We start from the raw sequence: 20660 nt of genomic DNA, 5'->3' as shown, positions 1-20660 counted from the left end.
GACTTGAGGATCTTTTGTCTCTATGCTTCTGCCAGCACCAGACAACTAGGTTGAAGATTTAGTGCATTATAGATGAATTATGTATTCATTATAGATTCATTATAGATGAATATGTATTCCTGGGACATGTAAGTCAGCTGTGGAATATATGACTCCAGTGACTTTCTAAGGGAAATGTCTTTGGTGTTGAATGGCCTAATTCTTTGTCAGAGGCTGACGTAGCTTGCAGAGTGACAGCAGTGGTAGGAGCCTCTGCCCTCAGAACAATTCGCTGATTTTCTTTTTATGTAACCTGTTTTCCTTATGTAACCTGTTTCCTCCTAACAGAAGGAACCAGTCTATATATCCTTTATGGGCAATTCTCAGTCAGCATTTCTGAATTGTAAACCTGTTTATTTTCTATAGAAATTTCTTTCCAGGAAGCATAGGACTATATAACTGCATTGTATTCTTAATCCCCTCTATACCCATGAAGAAGTAAAATTACCTACAATCAAAAAGAGCGTGTTGCAATGCAAATGTGATTCTGTAAATGGATCTCTAACAATTGATAGATTTTTTTTTTTAATGGAGCTGTGATCCACCTTTGTGCCTGTAAAATCGCAGAAACCACAGGCTAGTGCTTATGTCTCAAAAGATATTAAAGATCTCTCACCCATATCTTTATCTGGGGGAAAATTTCACCAGCAGCCTGAGCCCCTTCAAATTCAGCATGTAGAAGGGGACTTCACCATGTCCCATTCAGTGGTGGCCTGTGTTCAGTCCTAGAGGGCTCCCTCCTAGGAAGCATCCTTCCAGACCACCCGAGGTCCCTGTCAGCACAGCCATTGAAGCCTGAGTTGGTGACACCCTGTCATCATTGCAGCTGGGCCTGAGTGAGCTCTCCCATGGTGAATGAGGGCTGTGCCTTTCTGCTTTGTGCTAGAAATCCCAAGGAGCACCAAGGTGAGCAATGCAAGGTCCACCATGCTGGCTGGGCCAAGAGCACCATCCACTCCCCACCGTGCCAGTGACTGGGGAATGCAGACGGTAAGCCTCAGGGTGAAGAAGAAGGAAGCCATGCCCTATGCCTTTGGATCAAGAACATCACTACACATCCAGCTCTGGGGCTACAGGACATGTTTCAGAAACCTCTGCCAAGCTGAGGCATCTTAGGAGCTCTAGGAATGACTGTCTACCAACATGACTTATTTTCCTCAAAATTTATTCAGAGGAAGGTACTTCTCTATAATTGAAGACAAGACTTTTGTCCCACTCTCATAATAATTTATTTCCCATTATTTCAATTCCATTTCAGTTTTATGATTTGTTTGCAGCATCACAGTCCTGGTGGAAAACTTGGCAATTAGCCTAAAGCCACAAATGGCAAACACTTTTGATAGCACTGCTCTGTCCCCACTCTCCCCCTTGTTTCCTCGTTGCTGGTAACAGCACCATATTTTCACACTTATGCAAGCTATTGGCTCATCTTTATCACCACCCACAGCTTTCATCAGGCTCCACATTCTAAACACAAGAATCCCCCTTCTTCTTGGGCCTTCCGTTCATCTCCTCACTCCTTCTGGTCTTAATCACCTTCCTCCCAAACTACTCTCCTAGGGCACAGGCACAGCCTCACCATCCGCCATCCCAGGAGACTATGCCAGCATTTCAACCCATCCCCCACTGCCATCCCCAGTCTGTAGTCCCTGTGCCCACCTGGCAGGCCAGGCCCAGGCCCAGTCTTCCCCCACAGCTGTTGGAAGGGCTCCCCCCACACCCAGCCTGCTTCCTCCTGGCCTCTGCCCTTCACACTGCAACTCAAACCTGGCAGTCTCTACCAAACCGAACCTCCCATGCTTTGGAAAGTGTCCAGAGAGAGGCATCATTCCTTCTTTCCTTCCAGCTCTGTGGCTCCAGGCAAGGTACCGCTATTAAATACTGGATTCCCTGGGTGACAGGCAGTACTTCCTGCTTATGAAGAGCCATGTCGAGTGCCTGGCACACGGTATATTCAAGCTGGGTCTATTGTTCCTCCTACCCCTTGTCACAACTGCCTTGTGTTGGGTTTGTCATAAGACCTCCTCAGAGCAGACACCTCGTCTGCGTGTCTCCCTCGGAGGCTGACATCAAAGGAACAAGTGTCTCCACCAACACTGCCCAACACAAGTATAATGTGAGTTACGTGTGTCATTCTAAATTTTCTAGTAGTCACATTAAAGGGAAAAAAGTAAAATATACTTTAAGTAATTTATTTGACACAGTATTTCAAAAGTATTATTTAACTTCTAGTCAATATAAAAATAATGAGATGATTTTAATGCAAGACATACCAAGTCTTTATAATCTAGTGTGTATTTTCTACAACTCAATTTGGACTAACCACATTTCAAGTGCTCAAGAGCCACATGTGGATGGCATAGGTCTGTAGAGGTCTAGTATCCCCTGTCTGAAATGCTTGGGATCCAAAGTGTTTGAGGTTTCAAACTTTTTCAGATTTTATAATGTTTGCGTAGTCTTTCTCTGTTGAACAGCTATAATCTGAATTTGAAGTTGGAGCATTTTGGCTTTTCAAGTATAGGTGCTCAGCGTCTTCTGTGCCTGGGTAGAGGTAACCAACCTAAAGGTTTGAGGTGTGTTGATTTAGAATTTGCAGGGAGTGATGGGTGACCATATTGTGATATGCTCACCCATCTTGACATTTCCCAACAAAATGCCACAGAGATTTATAAAGATTCCACTGGATGTAAGGGGAGAACTGCAGGGGAAACTGCAAAAGGGAGAGATGGAGAAGCATTTTTGCTGGATCCTGAGTGTTCACCTAGAAATTGTCTAGGCACTAATGGAGGCACATGCTAGGAGCAGGCAGAAGCCCACCTTCATGTCTTGTTACCAACAGGGTATGGGTTTGCAAGATGCCTACATACCCTGACCTTTGGATGCAGTCTGAAACCTAATGCTATCATATCTGTGCTATTAATCTAGTATTTCTACTCCTGTTTTTCACGAGGGCTTACAAGATGAGTGTGCATGACACCAGCATAACAAACCAAAAGATTCAAAATTGCCAGGAATGGATCAGCATCAGACCTAGGCTAACCCCAGAGAGCCTAAGTATAGTCATGTCAGCCGAGTTGTCAGGACACTCGGCTCTCCACACAGTGGGGCAAGGCAGTTATCTCATTGTCTGTTATTTCCACTAATAATCTTCACTCCCCTGAGAGTAGAGTAGTTTGGCTTACCTCGCAGACATCCTTTGAAATAGCACAGCTGAAACAGAGGCAGAACAAGGCTGGCTCATAAGAAGAAATGCAGGAATGAAATGCATGTCTAATTAACACACTGTTACTTTATGGGCATTTTTCATCATCTTTTCTTTGGGAAACATCAAAAAATATGTTCTGCTGAAAATTATTAAACAAGGCATAAGTTGAATGCTATATAAAAATGAATGATTTTAAGATTGTTTTTATATCAGAAACAAAACTATACTTATGCTGTCAGAGAAAGTATGCTTTACAAATGTCTTGTTAATATTATGTTAATTAATCAATAAAATCAGCTTCTATTTTGACTATAAAATTATCAGTTGCCCATTAGAATAACTATAAAGCTAGTTTTTTGTTTTTTTTTTTTTGGTTTTGGTTTTTTGTGGTACTGGGTATGGAACCCAGGGGCATTCTACCTCCAAGCCACATCCCCAGCCCTGTTTTTTATTCTTTATTCTGAAACAGAGTCTCACTGAGTTACAAAGGGCCTTACTAAGTAGGCTGGCTTCAAACCTGCGCAATTCTCCTGTCTCAGCCTCCCGGATGCTGGGATTACAAGCCTGCGCCGCCACACCCAGCTATAACACTAATTTTAAACATGAGCTCTTTCAAAATTCTGCAGGTAGGGTTCATGTGAAATGGTATTGTAATTGTTCTTTTCCTTCATTGTGGAGAAAATGAATGTTCATCTTTCCTGGCAGTATGTCAGTGTGCTTATTGATTCCTCATAATTGTGTGTACTTCTTTCTGTGGTTTTCTACAATAATATGTATAAAATTTTCTAGTATTTTCTAAATTACTTTGTAAATGTACAGTCTTAGTTCTTATAACAAATAGCTAATTGCTTTGAGTTAAATAGAACCTCAGGCTTCCTAAGCCAATTTATAGTTTACTTTTAACTTTTTCTTTTGGAACCTTAGGTAGTGGCGAATGCCACTGAATGTTTTTGAAGACAATTTTGCATTAGGATGTCAGGCTCAGAGGTTTAGCATGTTGATGGAGAAAGTTAATCGTACAGCTCTCCATTTTCTCATCAGTCTTGCTACATCTGGGAGTCAGTATATTTTCTGCTCATTACTTATGGCCCTAGCAAGATTCTTCCTGACCCATTAAATGAAGCCCTAGACAGATTAAGTGGAGAAAACATTGTTTTATTACTACTTTAGTGAGATGCAGCGCACACAGCTATTATTAGCTGGTCTTAAGAATGGTGCTTTATACTTTGATTAGACAAGCCAAATTAATCATTCCATATCTACGGCTTTTAAGTTTAATTGAACCTTCCTCATCCAGTATTTGTTGGTCAGAAATAGTTGTTTTGGCTTTTTATAACCTTATTCGGGGTATAGAAAGTAGAGAAGAAAAGCCAGGGTCTTCAGATTTAGTTAGATGTTGGAGGTGGCAAGTCTACTCCACGCCTAATGTTGTAGCTCTTTGTATCACATGTAGTTAGTAGGACAATATAATGCATAGCACAAGATGACAAAGCATTTTACTTCTGGTAAGTATGTGACCAAAAAAAATTTTTTTTTTCTGGTCAGACTAACTTTTTTATGTTTTTTAAATTACAGAAAAGCCGAATTTAAGTGGTAGGCTGGTTTTGTGATCTTAAATAAGACAATTCAGTTGACCAAAATATCATTTAATCATCTTGTTTACTGAAGAGTTACATGGTTTTAAGCCATTTTGCATTTTATTTGACAACACTGTTCCTTTCGATCTTGTAGTTTGAGGGATAGGGATTCTGCTGTGCTGGTATATAATGCTTCTGATTCTACGAGACGAAGCAGCAACAGTATTCTCCTATCCCCATAGCTTAGATGGTGATCTCAGTGTGAAAGGCAGGCACAGCTCTGCCAACAGATTCTGTCAAAGATCAAGAGTGTTCTAAACCTATTCCCAGTTACCTTAAAGACATTTCTGAATGCTGAGTTTTAAGAAAAGGCACAAAGGGGAAAGAATACCTCTGAGCTAAGTTAGACAGGATATAAAATTAATGCATCAATACCTAGTATATCCCCTACATATGTACAACATATAAAAAGATGGGTGATAATCAGGTCCTCATTATATTTGCCTAACATTATTTAAATTAAATTTGAAAGCATAAATGTTCATCATCCTTTGAAAGTCAACATGTAAAATTTCTTTCTAATTTTTATTGGTGTATTATACATAATAGTGACACTTGTTACATATTTGTACATGCACATAACATAAATTCGTCAATTTATTTCCTAAAGACCTCCCTGAGCATGTGAAATTTCAAACTGATAAAATAATTAACCAAGAAAGTTAATTCATTTGGGGCATCTTGACTCTAAAGTATTATGTGTTAATGCACATGATGCTTAAGAGAATATATCCACAGTAAAGGAATTAGTTTTATTTATATTTGTTTGTGAACATTTATGCTATGTATTTCAACCCCAAGTAAATAATAATGGGTAATAGTAAACTGTAGAATAACATACAATTGTATTGGTCATTCTGAATGCCTGGGAAGAAGAAAAAGCAAGCCAAAATTTTATACCAGCCCAGGAAGTCAGAAGAATCTTCAAATGTGGAAAATAATCCTCTTGCAGAAGTAGGTCTTCAAAGTAGCCAGGAATGGAGGCAGAAACAATAAATGTTTTCTGCCAGTGATCAGAGAATTTCAGCATTGAACCTAGAATCCCTCATACTAAAAACCACCCCTCTTCTTAGTTGTGGTTTTACCTGATGTTTATGAGACATGTTGTTTAAATTTTTTTGTAGAGATACACAGTTGGGCCTCTGCACCTGCATACTCTGAATCCACAAAATCAATCAACTTCACATCAAAATTTAGGAAAAGAAATAACAGTGCAAGCCAGGCATGGTGATACATGCTTATAATCCCAGTACTTGGGAGACTTAGACAGGAGGATCACAGGTTCAACGTCAGCCCTGTTTCTAAATAAAAAATAAAAATGGCTGGGGTGTAGCTTGGAAGCTTGGAGGTAGAATGCCCCTGGGTTCAATCCCCAGCACCACAAAAAAAGAGGAAGAATGATGCAACCAAAAAAAAAAGAAAATTAAAATGTAGCATAAATTATTTATACATATGTTTATATTGTGTTGAGTAATATAAGTAACCCAGGGATGCTTAAAGTGTATGAGAAAATGTTTTTATGTTAAATATATTTGCCATTGCCATTTTATATAATGTTACATAAGGGCTTTTTTTTTCTTTTCTTTTCTTTTCTTTTCTTTTATTTTCTTTATTGGTACTGGGGATAAAACCCAGGACATTGTACATGCAGAATAAGTGCTTTGCCACTGAGCTACATCCCAGCCCGCCATTTTATATAAGGGACTTAAGCATCTGGGCATTTCAGTGTCTGCAGGGGGGACCTGGAATCAATCTCCCATGGATAATGAGTAATTTATGCCTTACTTTATACTTACAGCGTCTAACACAATGGGCTTTACTTTCAGTTAAACTTGTTATACAGTTAACTTTATTGGAATTTATTCTGTGAAGTAGAAAGTAACTTATTAAAAGACGAAGCTGTCCCCCATGAGTGAAGTAAGGAATTTGAAAGGTTTTGATAAAGAATTGCACTAGTGGTCTTACGAATCACATGTTATAAAATTGTGGGCAGGGAAGGTTGGAAATGGCACTGTCCCTGTCGATGGCCTGTGGGCCACATGCTGCCACCGTGGCTGGCTCATGGCCCCTGGTCGTCCCCATTGGTACCCTGGGTTGAGCATGGTTGGCCTCTTTAGAAGGAAATGTTACAGCCACATTTGCAGTAGCATCTGTCATCCTGCCCTGCTGTGCTTCTACTCACTCTATCTTCTGTCTTTTCTTCCTTCTGTTATTTGGTAAGGACAAACCAACAACAATTGTTTCTCATTCTTAACTCCCAAGTCCCTTCTATGGTCATTGGTCCTCCATTCCTTTTCCCTGAGACTGTGGTCATTAAATTTCATTCAGATAGGAACGTCTTTCTTGAAACAAATACATTGTGAAGTCCAACACGGAGTGTAGAGGAATATGGAGCTGTTCTGGGCCCACTCAGATGGGAATCAGGACCTTGCCTCCAGTTCTTGCCCAGGTCCTCATATGACTACCCCTGAGAAAGTCCTGTCAAGCCTCCAGAATCCAATCATTGCCCCCAAAATACCTTACCTAGCATTATCACTGAGGTTCAAGAAATAGCTCTGACTGTAGGATTCAAGTGCTCTTCTCAAGCCTCTGAGGACTGCTCTGCCTCCTTCCTGGGGCCTCTGTGTGCCACCAGACAGTTGGCTGAGCAGAGGTCTGTCCTGGGAAAAGAATAAGCTTTCAGAAGTAAAGCAAGGTCTTTACTTTCTCTGCCTCTGAACTGTATAAATCTCCCTCAAATCCCATGCCTGCCCCTCTTTAAAGAAGAACCAAGCCAGACCTGGTGGTGCACACGTGTAATCCCAGTACGTGAGAGGCAGACACAGGAAGATGGCAGGTTTGTGGCCAGCCTCAGCTACTTCGTGAGGCCTTCCGAAACTTAGTGAGACCCTGTTTCAAAATAAAGACTAAGACGACAGGTGTATTTGCACATGCTTGTAATCCCCATGCTTGGGAGGCAGAGACACTGCAGGTTCGAAGCCAGGCGCGCTGGCTTAAGAGACCCTGTTTCCAAATAAAAATATAAAAAATAAGTGTCTGGGAGTGTAGCCCGGAGGTAGAAGGGTTTCCAGGAACCCCAGTACCACCAAAAATAAAAATAATAATAAAAAAAATAAAGAATAAGAGAACAGGACTGGAGGTGTTAGCTCAGAGGTAGAATGCCCCTGGGCTCAATCCCTAGTTCTGCAAAAAGAAAAGAAACCACTACAGAGTCTGAGGTCCTGGAAGACTAGTTATGGTGGCATGGGAGAAAGCCCTTGGCGGTGGGGGAGACGAGGGAAATGGAGTCAGTGAGGTCCAGAAGTGAAAGAGGATAGAAATGAGCACAGTGCAGAGCAGCGCTCAGGGCCGGGCTGGGAAAGGGCAGGGCTTTATGGTCAGGGTACTGTTTTCCTCTCTTCTGTTGTAACCCTCTGCTTCTACCTTTCCTCCTCCCACAAAAGCAAAGCTCCCATCAACTCCCACGCCCCCTCCCTCACAGCATGCCTGTGAGAGCTGAATGCACGGCCCCTGACTGGCTCCTTGTGTCACCGTTCACTGGAGCAGTAGTTTCCAGTCTTGTCTCTGGCCCAGCACTCCTGATCAGCCCTCTTCACAAGCCTGACATATCCTCGTGGACTGGAACAGATTTTGCCAACTCCTTCCTCTCCACAGGGCCATGAGATTTTGTGTTTATAGTTCTAAGAACACTGTAGAGACTAAGCAGCTTGCCAAAGATATGTCAGGAGCATAGGACTCTGGGAGACTTACTGCACAAAAAGACTGCCTTCCTCTTACTCAAGAAAATGCACAGATGTGAAAATAACATTGGGATGGATCTCTCATTTGCTCCAATTTCCATATATGCAATTCAAAAACATACATGCATACCAGTAACTTAACTACCTCATAGTTGACTAGGAATGAAGACCCTCTACTATGCTTAGCAACTAAATAACACTCTAATGATACATTTAAGGTCTCTTATACTAGAAATTTTGAAATGAATTACAAATGAATGACTTCATATTATTTTCACCTCTGTCCAAAAACTAATGACAGTTACTTGTACTCTTAAAGCATATGGCAATAAAACTCGTAAAGAGGGGATAAAAATGATTAAACTGAGCTGGGCATGGTGGTATATACCTGAAATCTCAGTCAGTCCTGGGGAGGCTGAAATAGGAAGATTGCAAGTTCTTAGCTAGACTAGCTAGACGGTGTTTCAAAATTTAAAAGGAAAAGAAAGGAAAGAAGGAAGGGCTGGGGATGTCCTCAGTGGTGGAGTGTCCCTGGATTCAACCCCTGGTACCACAAAAAAATGAAAGAATAAAAGCAGTTTAGATAGTCAGTCTTTCAAGTCCTAAATTCTAAAAGTGGTTTGTCACACTGCCATTGAATGTAAAAGACAATGCAATGAACAGCAATTTTACAGAAGTCGCAGATAACCCTTGCTTGGATTGCTCCCTTCCTCCCCACAGAGTAACTCTCATTTGCTTTGCAAGAACCACACTTATCTTGCCTGATACATGCCAAGGTTCCAAAGCTTGCAAGTAAGCCTTAAGATCCTGCACTATTCTGCCAGAAGTTCACATATGTTCAGTGAACACTCACTGAGGTCCATCCCCAGGCTGGTTGCAAACATGAGCCATAGATTAGTTAGGGACAAACTGAACCCCTATCAATCAGGCCAGTAGTTTTGTTTCATTCCCAGAGCTACAGGATCACTAATGGATGATTCCACTTTTGAAATTATTTTTCAGGAGTTCTTTGGAATTTATCCTCGTGTGATGCCGTAAAGATGACAATCATCCGAGATGCTCTCTCTACCTTAACAAACACTGTGATCGTTCCACATTCTGGGTGGAATAACTCTTCTTTTGATGATGATCATAAAATTAAATTTCAGACTTCACTAGTTCTGCGTAACACGACAGGTTGCCTGAGGTAAATTCTTAATTTTTTCTTTCCAATTAATTCTGTGATCCAACTGTGTGTGCCATGAGTCAATTGATTACAGAAGGACTTTATTAACATCCAAGTTCTAGTTTTGTTTCATAGCTTAGGCCACAGGACTCTGTTATTCTGTGAGAAAAACATTGTGAGCCAAGATATGTGGCCTTCAAGGAGTTGTCTGACAAATGACTCTTGTGTGGACTACTCAGAAAGGCCCTTTCAGTCGGAGAGTGCTGCCAAAATGCCAGTGTTTTCCACTTTAACAGCATTTTTCTGTGTCACATTCTGATTGCTGATTGCTGCCCTCCTTTTTGTTTAAATTCAAAATGAATTTTTATTTATTATCTGTTTTAAAGGATATAGAAGTTGTTAAACAATCATTGGTTTTGAACTTTATAAACAAAAATAAGCCCAGTTTTTCTTTTTTTTTTTTTTTTTTTTTGTCATTAACTTTAGCGCTTCAAATCTATAAGCTTTTTTCTTTTTTTTTCTTTTCCTTTTTTTTTGGGGGGGGGTGGTCTGGGGATGGAACCCAGGGGCATTCGACCTCCAAGCTATACTCCCTGCCCTTTTTTTATTCTTTATTTTGAAACTGGGTCTCACCGAGTTGGAGAGGGCCTCGCTAAGTAGCTGAGGCTGGCTGGCTCCGAACCATGATCCTCCAGTCTCAGCCTCCTGAATGCTGGGATTACAAGAGTGTGCCACCACTCCCGGCTATAAGCCTCTTTTAAGTGCATACAGTATGGCTCACTATTTACCACTAACTCTCCTCAGCTCTCTCTCATACATTCTCAGTCTAACAGTGCCCTGGGAAGGTGACACAAGAAGCCGAGGGGCAGAGTGTGTTACCAGGAGAGTGGCCCCTGGCCTCAGTGACTTCCAGGCCCACTCTGAGCCCCTCTGTCCTCATCTTTAGAGTAGATCTGGCAGTGCATCTCAGCTCTCCATGTGACGATGCCAACCATTTGGCAGCCATGGGTCACAGGATGTATTAATGCCAAGGAGTGGAAGATGCACTAAGGAGGCAGGAAGCTAGGAGGAGGGGGGCCAAAGTAGAGCCAGGTACTGCTAAAGAGAGCCACAGGCAGAGAGGCTTGAAAGAAAGGCAGTGAGGTGTAGAGATAAGCTAGGAGTGTGAGGTCCCAGAGGTCCTGGGGAAAGGGAAGAGGACAGCTCACCCCCGAGGTGATAACAAGGTGAGAGCAGAGGAGGCCCCACACGCAACATTGTCATTCTGCCCCAGGAAAACGAAGATGAGGAGCCATTTTAAATCCCCTTTTCTAATCCAAGTTTTGCACATTCTCAATTTGCATAACTTTAGAGTTAGCCCAAAACTCTTATTTATGGGACACAAAATAGATCCTTATAATTTGATGCGTGTGTGTGTGTGTGTGTGAACTTGAGTACACTCACATGCGTGATACTAGGGACTAAACCTGGAGCTTGCACATTCTAGGCAAGTACTCTACTACTGAGCTACATCTCCTGCCCTTTTTATTTTACTTTGAGACAGAATTTCACTAAGTTGCTTAAGTGGGCCTTGAACTTTCTTCTCCTGTCTTAGCCTCCTGAGTAGCTAGGATTATAAGCATGGGCCACCTTCCTAGCTTCATATAATTTCTGAAGGCAAATTGATACCAAATATGTCAGTATGAACAAGATCCAAAATAAATTTCAGGGTTTTTGATAATTGAACAAACAAGAAAAGTTTTAACATAAGCAAATGTCCATTTTTAACTTGACAGTTTTGTACAAGAAATTATATGTTTCTTCTGTTCATTCAGTAGCTATTTAATGACTGCCTACTATAGGCAAAACATCATAATAGGCACAGGGAGGAAAAGCTGGGCAAAAACCAACCCCAGCAGAGCTCACACACATGGTCCCTTCTATGGGGAGACACTTTCCTAATCACTTTACGTGTAACCACCCTTTTTTTCTCCCAGTGACCATGAGGTATTTACTTTTATTTCCCCCTTTTTACCTTTGAGGGAGCTGAGGAAGAAAAGACCCTAGATAATGATGTCAGGAGGTGAGAAAGTGATGTCATGAGAGTGATACAGTTACAGTTCTAAAGCCCTGTTCTCTTCTGTTCATGTGGATACTGGGGAAATGAACATTGTTGTAAGTGGTGGGGGTGTTAAAATGCAGACTGTCTCCTGAAACCAAACCTAAAGGGCTGTTCTCTGGTCCATTTTCTGGATCACAAAGGGAAGGCCTAGTGAAAAAGCTGTCCTCTCAGCTGTTCCCTTGTCCCACCCCCTTAGGAACCTCAGCTCTGCGGGGGAGGAAGCGCGGAAGCAAATGCGATCCTGCGAGGGCCTGGTGGACTCGCTGCTCTACGTGATCCACACGTGCGTGAACACGTCCGACTATGACAGCAAGGTCAGCGCCCGCCCGGCAGTGTGAGGGCGCTGTGGCATGTGGCCAACGCTGCCCAGTGCCATTGTTTGCATGCCATGGACTCTCACTGTTAATTCGGAACCCAGTCTTCCCAGCATGAGCCCCTCACTCCTCCTCCTGAGGCTACACCCCGAGGAAAGGACACGTTTCTTACAAGTTGGCAGCCCTAGAATCAGAGAGCAGTGGCTCGGTGTGCTAAAGGGCACAGCTGTCCCGTCCTTCTCTCTGCTCCCCTATGCTTATTCTCCAGGTGGTGGCCCCCACTGCTGTGTCTTCTAGTTCATATGCCCTGCAATCCCTACAAGCAGATCTACCTGTATCTACACATCCACAGTGTCGAAAGCTCCTAGTCACAGCACCATCATTCCCCACCCTCCTGCCGTTTTTGCCCCACCGTGGTCCACAGCCCCGCTCCGATTTCCAACAAACCTCTCCCATCTTCCCAGCATGTGCTCAAGTGCATCCCCTTCTGTTCCTCCACCCTTGCCCAAGCTCAGGACATTCTGCCCATCATTTCCCAGCTGTAACAGCCAGCCAGGATCTGCCCCAGGGCTGAGGAAGGTAGGAAAAAAGTGTTGGGAGTTCCAAAGCGGGACACGTGCCTGCTGTCAGGAAGGGCAGGATTGGGAGGGGCAATGCCAGGTCTGGGTGGTAAAGATGAATAGAGAGAAAAGAAGCTTGGAGAGAAGGTGGGAAAAAGTTCAAAGAGTCAGGTTTCCATCTGAGCCTCTTTGAACCAGAAGATCTGGAGATACACTTGAGAAGAGAAAGCAAGTCAGAAAGGGAGCTTGCTCAGTGGGTGAAGGCGCTGAGGGGACAGTTGGCCTCCCAACAGTCGTTAAGGAAATGACTATGGACAGAAGGCATCAATGACATAAAAATGTCATAGAAATCCCTGAACTTTTAATTTCTCAGAGGCAGGAGACTGAGGAGGCCAAGATGGGAGGTGGTAGTAGGGTCCATCCCCAGGCAGGGAGCTGGTGACACCTGTTCTCACACTAAGGGCCTGCAGCAGTAAGGTGAGGTTCTGGCATCTTGGCTGCAGCCTGACACGTGAACAGTGGGCCAGAGTCTTGTGCATTGTTCTCAGCATAAATAAAATCAGATCCTCAGCTGTGCTGAGTGTAGATCTGCACCCCACCGCTTGGATACCCCCAAAACTCTATACTCCTTTTGATTATCTGCAGGTTTCCATAAATGAGGAAGTACTATCATATTCTCCATTTTTTTCCTATTAGTAGTGTTCAGTCCAGAAGCGTTTTGTGTGTTTTTAATGCTCCGCTGCCTTGGGTTTCAGACAGTGGAGAATTGCGTGTGCACCCTGAGGAACCTGTCCTATCGGCTGGAACTAGAGGTCCCGCAGGCCCGGCTGCTCGGGCTGAATGACCTGGATGACTTACTAGGAAAAGAGTCTCCTAGCAAAGACTCCGAGCCCAGCTGCTGGGGGAAAAAGAAGAAAAAGAAAAAGAGAACTCCACAAGAGGATCAAGTTAGCATTTTATTTGATATAAAATTCAAAGTTTTCTTTTTAGAGTGAGAAATTCCATATTTGGCAAGAAAAAAAACCCTACATAGCTACAGCTGAGTCCAGCAAAATGACTGTTTTCAGGTCTTGGGGATCGTGTTCATTTTGCTCCCCCTTAATGTATGCTGCTTGTCTTTCAGTGGGACGGAGTTGGTCCTATCCCAGGACTGTCAAAGTCCCCCAAAGGGGTTGAGATGCTGTGGCATCCGTCAGTGGTAAAACCATATCTGACTCTTCTAGCAGAAAGCTCCAACCCAGCCACATTGGAAGGCTCTGCCGGATCTCTCCAGAACCTCTCTGCTGGCAACTGGAAGGTGGGAAATCTCTTTCACATTTCTGTTTTTGTGGTCAGATCAGCCATGGTGGTAAACAGACATGTTGGTTTATTTTGTCTGTGAAAGGGAGAGAGGGAGGGAGGGAGACAGGCAGTTGCCCACGGTATTCAAATGTGACAGTCTCTCTACCGGTGCGACTCTGAAGGCCCTGCCAGTTCAGGTTCACAGTCAAGGCTGAGGGATCTTGAAAGAGGACACCCAGGGCAGCCCAGCAGCAGAGGGAACAGGGATGGAAGCGGGGAGGTGAGGACAGCTTCCCGAAGGGGCTGTGCTACTGCTCATGGTGACTCTTGAAGGAGGAATGTGATTAAGCCAGCAGAGCCTGAGGCTGGGTATATAGAGGGTGCAATGAAGATAAAGGGGCTAACAGGAGAGGGCCGCCAAGGAGGAGAGGACCGCATGGGTCCAGACTGCAGGCTGATCACAGAGCCAGAGAGGAAGGACAGGTAGTGGCCCAGGTTGCAGACAGGGGTCCTATGCAGGCCTGAGGGCCAAGCCTCAGACCTGGAACCTGAGCTGATGGGCAGTGAAAGTGTTTAAGCAGATAGGTGACAGCGGCTGATATGGACACTGTTTGGTCAGTTCTGTGGCAGCTCAAAAGGTAGAGTTCAGGAAAAGTGGAGGCTGGGGTTCCCTTCAGGAGCCAGAGCATCATCCCAGCGAGAGAGGATGAGCAGAGGCCAGTGGCACTGTGGGGGAAGGAGTAGGCGCCTCTGTGTTCCTCTCCCACAGGCATATGGAGCACATGGAGCTGGAGCTTCTAGGACTTAGGACAGCTCCTGGCACAGAAGTGTTTGCAAATATTCACGCTTAGACCAGTGTTTACCTCCAGCTTCTGTGACAAAAGGACCATTTAATGGCAATAATTAAGTTGCATGTGATTTGAGTTTTTTGGAATTTCAGTTCTGAGATCATTCAGTGAATGAAAATCAGACAATAGACTCATTTAAAATACAAACATTAGCCGGGCACATTGGCACATACATATGATCCCAACTACTTGGGAGGCTGAGGCAGGAGGACCATAGGTTCATTCTCAGACATGGCAAGACCCTGTCTTAAAATAAAAATGAAAAGGGGCTAGTGGTGTGATTCAAATGTTTATATGTATACAAAAAAATTTGCCAGGGTAGCAGCACAGGCCTATAATTCCAGTACTTGGGAAGCTGAGGCAAGGGGATCTCAGGTTCAAGGACGGCATGCATTAACTTTAGGGAGACACTGCTTCAAAATAAAAAGGGTGGGAGTGTTAAAGCTTAGAGGTATAACACCTCCTAGATTCATTCCCCAGTATCACTACATACTGACATGCATATATGTATGTATATATATATCATACACACAAAAACACATGGACATATATACATACATTAAGTAATTTCAAAGTATCAAAATTGCTAAATGAAACCAGGCATGGTGGCACACACTTGTAATCCCAGCATTTGGGAGGCTGAAACAGGAGGATCTCACAGGTTCGAAGCCAGCCTCAGCTACTTAGTGAGGCTCTCAGCAACTTAGTGAGACCCTGTTTCCAAATAAAATATGAAATAGGTCTGAGAGTATAGGCCGGAGGCAGAAAGCCCCTGGGTTCCACAGCCAGTATCACACACACACACAAAAAAATTGCTAAATCAAAATATTAGATCCTCATAAGTAGACAAAATAATTATGGCCGCAGATGTTATCAAGTCAGAAGGCATTTTGGAAGTAGTGATGACTAGTTGCAGAAGGCAGACCCTCGGGGCTGGTCTGGGCTGATAGGTTTCCAAATAGGACAGAAGGAATTGGTTATTCAGGTTGCAGAGAACAATTGATAAAACTGCCTGAATGCTTTACCCCGTAGCAAATTATGTACTCCTATTTCTCCCCTGTAGATTTCATTTTATTTGAAAAATAAAAGTATTATTTCATATAAAAATATTAAGCAAATATTTGAAAGACATCTTTTCTTCTCATTTGTATTATTAAAACAATCTGTTTTAGCCAGGCATGGTGGGACATTGCCTGTAATCCCAATACTTGAGAGGCTGAGGCAGGAAGATCACAAGTTCGAGGACAGCCTCAGCAAGCAGTGAAACTTTCATCAACTTAGTGAGACCCTGTTTCAAAATAAAAACAAAATTGTGCTGGGAGTGTGGCTCAGAGGTAGAATGCCCCTGAGTTCAGTAATACCCCCTACATCCCCCCCAAAAGAAATCTGTTCTATTGATATTCAAGAGACTGGGTGGTCAATCACACATTTTAAAGTTCAAAATAATACAGTTATGATATATCTTTGTCTTCATGCTTTAGTCACAGTCGGAAAACATGAGATATTTCATCAGCAACATCTTTCAGTTAGTCTAATTTTAAAGGATGATTTGCATTGGTTTTAAAAAGTCAATTAAGGCTCAAAGCTCAAAACAAGATTAAAGATCCATTTTCTTTTTTCTTTATTTATTTTTTGGTTGTTTTGCATTCATTTCCAATTCATATGGCTCACAAATTGACTCATTGTACAGAGTTGTCACAAAAGAATTTTTTCACTGTGGACTTTAAAAAAAAGCAGCAGCAGCTATCTAGTCTTGACTGAGAATGACTTGCGCACACACATGTACATGTGTTTCAGCAACATAGAGGATTATGGTGCTGGTATTGCTGGAGAGCTCCTTTTCTTTGAGGCAAGGGATTTTTCTAAGCCATCTCTTTGACAGGTTACTGAGATCTAATTATTGTTGCAAAAAGTACAGAAAAATACCTGACCTGACAGAGACAGCCTCCCCTTTACCCAAAATGCATTGATGGGTTACTGTCTCTGTGGTCCTATTTATAGCCGCTGGACCTGGCATCAGGCCAATTGCACAGAACACATGCAGCCTTCCCTTAATCATGTTTATGTATCTGAGGTAGAAAGTAATCACTGCCTTCTCTGCTCCACACAAAAATATCTGACAGATGGTGGTTTGAGATTTTCAGGCTTTGGGATTTCTTTTTAAATCAGTCATCCCAGTCTATCTTTCATCCAAACTATGAACTTTCTTTTCCCTTTCTTTTTATTTACCTTCCTTCCTTCCTTTCTCTCTTTCTTTCCTGGCACCACAGACTTAATCTTCAATTGGAAAGAAAATATTCAGCCAATTAGTTCATCTTTTGAAAACATCCATTTTAGACAATGGGAATTTAGGGTTGGCCTCCATTTCTTTATTACTGCCGCTTTTTTTTTTTTTTTTTTTTTTTTTTTTTTTTGGCGGGTCTGGGTGTGGAACCCAGGGGTATTCGACCTCCAAGCTACACCCCCAGCCCTGTTTTGTTTTGTTTTTATTCTTTATTTTGAAGCAGGGTCTCACTAAGTTACAGAGGGCCTCACTAAGTAGCTGAGGCTGTCCACAAACTGCGATCCTCTGGTCTCAGCCTCCCGAATGCTGGGGTTACAAGCGTGCGCCACCACGCCCGGCACTTACTGCCTCCTTTTGCTCACTAGTTTGCAGCATATATCCGGGCAGCTGTCCGAAAAGAAAAAGGGCTCCCCATCCTTGTAGAGCTTCTGAGGATGGATAACGACAGAGTTGTCTCTTCCGTGGCGACTGCCTTGAGGAATATGGCACTGGATGTTCGAAACAAGGAGCTCATAGGTATGTATATTGTTGTGACAAGGTGATCTGCAAAGAGAACAACTATGATGTTTACTACACTCAGCTTTTGATTTATAAGTACATGGCATTTAATATTATTTACAGCTGAACACTAGTCTCTAGTTTCCCAGCGTATTTGGGTACCCAGCTTTGTGACCATTTATTTTTTTTTATCATCAGGAAGCAGGTGCATTAATTAAACACTGATCAGAGAAGGTAAACTTCCAGAAAAGGCCACAATTTCACCTGTAAAGTACAACACGGTTTGATAGATTTGGTCTCTCTGTTTCCCAAGAGAAGTCTATTTCCTGAGCAACAACAATAAGAACAGCAAAATTTAATTCCCCCTTTCCATTATTTGCATGGATGTCTACTAATTCATCAATACATCATGTTCTGAATTTTTAAAATGAGAAAAGAAGTCATACGACTGTTTCGCAGTTTTTCCCTCTCAGATCTGCATAAATGTTCATCCCAGGACAGAACCAAGCTCATTTCTACCCCATGGCAGGGTCGGGACTAGGGTGAGACAAGCGAGGCCCCTAGTTCTCAAAATAGTCACTCTTGTGTTGCCCGGAGGGTAACAGGAATGAGTGCCTCCTCCAGAAGGTTTACAGCGTGCCACTGTCGGGGCAGTGCCACTTCCTGGGCAGAGTAAGGGGCACAGAAAAGACCTGGGCCCCTCCACAGGACCTGCTGCTTGCTGGCTGTGGAAGCCAGGCATCCTGTGTAGCCCCACCCAGGCTCAGTTCCTGCATCCAGCTGGGAAACAAAAGGATCTCTCCCTCCGCCCAGCTCTGAAAGTGGGCTGACAGTGCTCCTCTTCTAAGCACCGCTTCCCAGTGAGGAGGAAATGAGAGAGACGAGGGCAGCCCTGTACAATGGCCAGGCTCCACACAGCCCCCGGCTGGTGACAGGGAGCGGAACGGAGATGGCACAAGATTTTGTGTGGATTCATGTTAATCTGTATTCACTGTATATTAAAATGTGCTGTGGGAAAGAAGGAGGGAAAAAAAGAATAAGGCTGGGCGGGTGGCGCACACTTTTAATCCCCGCGCTTGGGAGGCTCAGACAGGAGGATCTTGCAGGTTGGAAGTGAGCCACGCTGGCTTAAGAGACCTTGTTTCCAAATAAAAATATAAAAATAGGTCTGGGAGTGTAACCCGGAGGTGGAAGGGCTTCCAGGAACCCCAGTACCACCAAAAAAAAAAAAAAAAAAAGAAAGAAAGAAAGAAAAAGAAAAGAATGAAATAAAGAATAAGGATGATATTTACCTTAAAAAGTTGCTATGAGGCTTAAACATAGACTGACAATGGAAGCCTTTCACACAGCGCCTGCCAGGTTTACTGTTTTAAGTTATTGCCCAGAGTAACCTCCTCTTAACACAGTGTTCCCTTGACCCAACCCACGGACAGGAAGCGGAGGTCTGTCCACACCCTCCCCGGTCCAGCCCAGCCTGAGGCCAGTAGGTGTGCCACAACTCAGCTCCTGCGCTTCTCAGAAGAAATGCTAAAGAGATTGTTGTAGGTTGTTTCTATTACATCTGTATTCTATGAATTTCTCATAAGAAGCATTTGGGAGTTTTAATGCTAAAATACCAATGTCTGACACATACATCTTATGGTCAGTCATTATGGGTATTGGTTCCAAGCCGGTGCTGTCAGAGGAAAGGCCTCCAGAAAGGATTCAGATTCCTGGCCTTCTCTCAAGAAATCTCTGTTTTCTGTGAACAACCATCTTTAACTTTAGCATTTCTCCTATAATGATTAACATTTTTTTAATCTACCTGGAGCACTCTTGAACTGTTCCATGAACTATTTTTTTCTTATTTCTCTATAAAGATTTCTTCCTTCCTATGATACCTAAGCCCTTTCGAGTTTCAATATTTGGCTGTACTTTACTTCAAACCATAAACTTCTTTGACCCCTTTACTCTGACCTCATGACTATCACCAGCACTGATTGACTTTTTCAGGGTCATTTTTCATCCATGGGGGGGTGGGCTTGAACCCAGGGGCATTCTACATCCCAGCTATACCTCAGCCCTATATTTATATAAATATATATATTCATATTTTTATATTTTAAATATATATATATTTTATATTTTTATATATTTATATTTTTAATGTATATATTTATATTTTGAAACAGGGAGAGTCTCACCAAGTTGCTGAGACTTTCACTAAGTTACTGATAGTCTCACTACAATCCTTCTGTTTCAGCCTCCCAAGTACTAGGATTACAGGCATGTGCCACCATGCCTGGCATTAAAAGAAAAGAAAAGTTGGGTGGCAAGAGCTTGTAATCCCAGTACTTGGGAGGCTGAGACAGGAGGATTGCAGGTTAGTGAGACTCTTGTTTCAAAAAATAAAGAATAAGCTGGATGTGGGGACACATGCTTGTAATCCCAGCATTTGGGAGGCTGAGTTGGGAGGATCGCAGTTCATGGGCTACTTATTGAGGCCCTTTGCAACTCAGTGAGACACTGTTTCAAAATAAAGAATAAAATATAGGGCTGGGGAAGTAGCTCAGAGGTAGAATGCCCCTGGGTTCCATCCCCAGTACAAGAAAGAAAGAAGAAAGAAAGAAAGAAAGAAAGAAAGAAAGAAAGAAAGAAAGAAAGAAAGAAAGAAAGAAAGGGAGGAAGGAAGGAAGGAAGGAAGGAAGGAAGGAAGGAAGGAAGGAAGGAAGGAAGGGAGGGAAGGGAGGAAGGGAGGGAGGGAGGGAGGGAGGGAGGGAGGGAGGGAAGGATAAAGTAGGACTGGAGGTGAAACTCGGTGGTAGAATGCTCTTAGGTTCAATCCCCAGTAACATGCACACACTCACATGTACACACACATACACACAATACAGGTAAAACTTCCTCTTTTTTTAAAAAAAGTTTTGTCTCCTCACAAAAGTACTGCACACTCAGAACTGAGTTATGCCCACCCCTCTGGAGCTGCAGATTCTACGGGGGCTTGCTGGG

At 43.0% G+C, this 20660-nt stretch overlaps 1 protein-coding gene across 4 annotated transcripts in view; it reads left to right on the top strand.

The window, feature by feature from the left end:
- Nucleotides 1-20660, top strand: part of PKP4 (plakophilin 4) — a gene marked incomplete at its 5' end in the record, with an annotated part of 192032 nt that overhangs the window by 158881 nt on the left and 12491 nt on the right. For all 4 annotated transcript variants that reach the window (XM_080689592.1, XM_080689590.1, XM_080689591.1 and 1 more), the window contains 5 exons: nt 9624-9807; nt 12084-12201; nt 13517-13708; nt 13885-14058; nt 17540-17690. In XM_080689592.1, coding sequence (XP_080545718.1) covers nt 9624-9807; nt 12084-12201; nt 13517-13708; nt 13885-14058; nt 17540-17690 — 819 coding nt within the window. The remainder of the gene's footprint in view (nt 1-9623; nt 9808-12083; nt 12202-13516; nt 13709-13884; nt 14059-17539; nt 17691-20660) is intronic.

This window comes from Muscardinus avellanarius, assembly GCF_963383645.1.
Source record: "Muscardinus avellanarius genome assembly, chromosome: 2".
Classification (NCBI taxonomy): Eukaryota; Metazoa; Chordata; class Mammalia; order Rodentia; family Gliridae; genus Muscardinus; species Muscardinus avellanarius.
This window is presented reverse-complemented; position numbering and strand designations above follow the sequence as displayed.